Source organism: Lactuca saligna, chromosome 6 (genome assembly GCF_052625555.1).
Source record: "Lactuca saligna cultivar CGN05327 chromosome 6, ASM5262555v1, whole genome shotgun sequence".
Classification (NCBI taxonomy): domain Eukaryota; kingdom Viridiplantae; phylum Streptophyta; class Magnoliopsida; order Asterales; family Asteraceae; genus Lactuca; species Lactuca saligna.
This window is the reverse complement of record NC_136422.1, coordinates 170,335,867-170,339,938: the sequence shown is the minus strand read 5'-3', so window position 1 is coordinate 170,339,938 and position 4,072 is coordinate 170,335,867. Positions and strand designations below refer to the sequence as shown.

Here is a 4,072-nt window from a genome sequence, read left to right as displayed (position 1 = left end):
ATTCATGAATAACTATCCATGTTTGTAGGCCCATCTCTTAATTGAACACATTCCACCACATGGTGTAAGGTTTTCAAGTGACAAGATAACACCTTATAAACCAACTAAAAAGTACAATGGTTTTTTATGCAATTTCTGAACCATGAATGTGATGGAAATTGTTCATTGATTTAACACTCGAAGGACTAAGGTAGGATAATATATTATTAGAATTGAATTCTCAAAGTCTCAACTTTCGACATTTACCTTTGAACTCAAACTTGTCTCAAAATCCATCAAAAATTGCATTATATTCTAGAAATAACTTTACTTTAAGTTTATGCAATAAGTTACATGTAACAACAATAAACAAAAGAAATCACAACTTCATTAACACACTTTTGAGTTAATCTACAAAGCTTTCCTTACAAATTCATTCTCACTATGAAAATCACATGCTTCCACGTGCCCCATCTCTCCATTCCTTACCCATCCCATTTGTGTCCAAAATATATATTTTTCTACATTAATTTATTCACTATCCTTCATTAACAATTTTGCTTTTTTTAATATTAAAAAAAAAAATCTAATAATAATAATAATAATAACTAAAACCTAGCATTTTCAAAGCCGTGCAGATCGCTGACTCTGTTCAACGACTTCTTCGCCACCGCAACTTTAGCCAGCTTCTCAGCCGCCCTCCAAGCCGACGTCGGCGTTAACGGCTCCCCATTTTCATCCACCATCATCCCTTGTTGTTGTACCATCTGCTGCTGATATTGTACCCTCCACTGAACATCCACCAGCTCCGATTCCAACCCTTTAACGAACTCTTCAGCCGCCGGCGACTGCATCAACAAAGCTCTCGCCGATGATAACAGATGATGAGCCGTCGTCAGCTTATTATATTCCACGAGAAGTCGCGACTCCGCCACAGCTCGGGTGGCTATGAAGAGATTCCTCAGCCGTTCGATCTTCGGTGAACAAGATGATCGGACGGTCTGTGCTCTAGGCACCAGCAACGCCTTTTCTCCGCCGTAGATCACTTCTTGCGTCGCCGGATCGTTGTAACAACACCGAGCTGATAAGACGTGATGGGACCCGGTGTTTGACCGTGGGACCCTTATTTCAACGAGCACTTCCCTTTCTTCCTCAGCGTATAGATCACCGAAGCGTACGGAACCGGAGTTTAACACCGTCGGTTTGCCGTTGCATGAATACACGGCGGTGATCTCCGCAGGGTCGGAACCGGGAGCGACACCGAGTTCAACTCGTAAATCCTGAGCCACCACGCTGAGCAAACCGCCAACACACTTTGTAAACGCATTCTCCGCCGGGTCGTGGTTTTGATGGCTGAACCCACCACCAACCCCACCACCGGATTTCTCCAATGTGTTAACCGGTATTTCAACATGAGCGAAACGAGTAGTGGACACGTGGCTAGCCGGTTGCCGGTGATTTGAACTGTTGTTGATGTTGTCATTTACGTGCTCTTCATGACCATCGGATAATAGAATGATACTGGCGACTGGGTTTCTTTCCCGGCGGTCTTCAAGAACTTTAGTGGCTTTTCTCAGAGCTTCACCGGCGCAGGTACCCCGGCTACAAGCGAGCTGATCGATGATACGCCGAGCTGACCGTTGACCTCTTGGACTCATTCTTCTCAAAGGGAGTAGCCGTTTCGGGCAAGCTGAAAAGGCGACGATTGAAAGCCGGTCAGCCGAGCCGAGGGAAGAGATGACTAAGCGCATAGCTCGTTTTAGCATCTGAAGCTTGGCTCCTCCCATACTTGCACTCACGTCGAGAACAGCTACCAAGTCAATAGGAGCACGTCGAGACTGGTTCAGCATATGCGCCGCCCCGACCGGCGGCGATGGTGGTGGAGCTTTCACTTTCAACACGACTGCGTATGTCTCGTGTGATTGACTTGAAGAAACTACCGCGACTTCTGACATCAGCATCACTTCCACATTTTTAAAATCTCGTCGGAATTCATCAGCCGACGATGAGGAAACTGGATTTACGAAGAAGCCTTTGAACTCTTCATCCACATCAATGTCTTCATTTTCTTCCTCCGCCGCCTCCGGTATCGGAAGAATACCACCACCGCCAGCTCTCGGTGTTTGAAGTGGCTCGTCGTCATCGTAAGGTTTTGCTTTGATGAAATTCTCTTGGGATCTCGTCAAATCGGGCTTGGCTCTCGGAGTTGTGATCGAATTTTCGTTTTTATCATCGTTTAATTTCAGGGTTTCGTTAGATTGAAGCTTGTGGATGGCGAGAAACGAACCATCTCTCCAAGTAGATTTACAGATAGGGCAAGCGAGAACATTTTCCTTCTTCACATGATTTGATATACATGGAAAATGGAAGGTGTGTGAGCATTCCGCCGTGAATATGGCGGTTTTGTGACCGGTTTTCACACTTTGCAAACACAATCCACAGTTACTCTGCACATTTGAAATCAAATGTCAATAAACCGAATCTCTTATCCAAAAAACACAACATAGATATTATGTAAACGAACTTACTCTTGAAAAACCCAAAGAATTTTTGAAGATCGAGAAAGGAGATCTCGGAGACGAAGGATTGGAACCGAGTAACGATGATTTTGGATTTTTCGTGTTGGTTTTGCATCTTAATCTGGGAGTGATATTGAGATTATCAATCACAGAAGAATGAAACTTGGCAGCATCATCACCAGAATCAACATTATTGTTGGTTTTGGGACGCAAACGCAATCGGGGAGTTGATGCATTTGAATTAGCAGTAGCATCATCGCCATTGTTGCTGTTATTGCTCCTGGAACGTAAGCCCCAATTCGATTGTAATCGAGGTGTAGATGGATTCGAACCAGAACTCTTGAAGAACCCAAGTTTCCCAGATGCTCTAGGACTTGGAGCCGGATTCTGTTGAACGTCTCCGAGCACCGGTGAATCAGATGAATTTCTAGGAATTGCTGTGCAAAAAGCTCTTCGCCAACCAGTACCCATTTGCGATTTGATTTGAAACGAAGAAGAAGAAAGAGGTTTGAATCAAGAGATCGACAGAAAGATTAAAGAAGAGAAGATGCTTTGAGTTAGGAGCAGTAGGAAGAAGAAGAAGAAGAACATGGGGGTCAGATTTTCGATTGAGAGATTGGATTTATATAAGTAGTAGTGACAAAATATAGAGTGGAATTGTATCGTTTTTTAACTTCTTTCCATTTACAAATCCTTCTAACTTGTGTCTTCAAGATTCCTTACATTTCAATATTTCATATATTAAAAATTTGTATGTATCTATCCGGATAATCACATAATAACCCTTAACTTTTTTCAATTTGTACGGTTTTATCTTATATTGAAATTTTTTGTCAATTATAATCAAGATTTGTCCAAATTCTTAGATACGGCAATCAACATGGTTACCTTCTTGGTGGCAAGATTTTTGTGATCAAATTTTGCCTTTCCGCTAATATTTTAAAGAGAGTAAAAACGGTTTAGATTTGTTTGATAACACTTAAAGAGAATAAAAAGGGTTTAGATTTGTTTGATAACACATCTAAATGAAACCATTTAGAATCTCATTCTGTCACATTCATTGTGTTTTAAACATCTAAATGGTATAAGGACGAATTAAGCTCCTCTGAATGATAACATATATAAATGAAACCATTTAGAGATTTAGAAATACATCTGAATCTATCACATTCAATGTGTTTTAAACAACACATTTGAATGGTTAATGAAACATATCTTATTTGAACCACTAATAAATTGGAATCATTAAACACCAAAAGATTAGTTTTATCAAACAATCCTTAGACTTTGAGAGTTACTTTTTGTATTCACTGCCACTTTTTATTTACATATAATGTATACTTACCTAAAAGGCAAATTGACTTCGTTTTTTATATCATATTATAGGAATTTCCATGATTTCATAGTAGGTCATACAAAATTCCTGGTTAGTTGGGTAATCTTTTGCTTGTTTCTGAAAAATTAGGATGTGTTCGGCAAAATTAATTGAAAACTGGTACATGATAGCTGGTAGTTAGTAGATGGATCTAATAATTAGTAACTAACGATCGAAAGGTGTAGTTTTTTTATTTGTA

The 4,072-nt window shown here is 40.3% G+C and overlaps 1 protein-coding gene across 1 annotated transcript; it reads right to left on the bottom strand.

The window, feature by feature from the left end:
• Positions 1-345: 345 nt before the first annotated feature.
• Positions 346-3,181, bottom strand: LOC145000899 (Zinc finger (C3HC4-type RING finger) family protein). The gene is made up of 2 exons (XM_078960202.1): positions 2,508-3,181; positions 346-2,426 (listed from the first exon to the last, which is right to left on the bottom strand). The coding sequence occupies exons 1-2, from the start codon at positions 2,967-2,969 to the stop codon at positions 588-590; spliced, it is 2,301 nt and encodes a 766-aa protein (XP_078816328.1). The 5' UTR covers positions 2,970-3,181; the 3' UTR covers positions 346-587.
• Between the last annotated feature and the right edge of the window lie 891 nt (positions 3,182-4,072).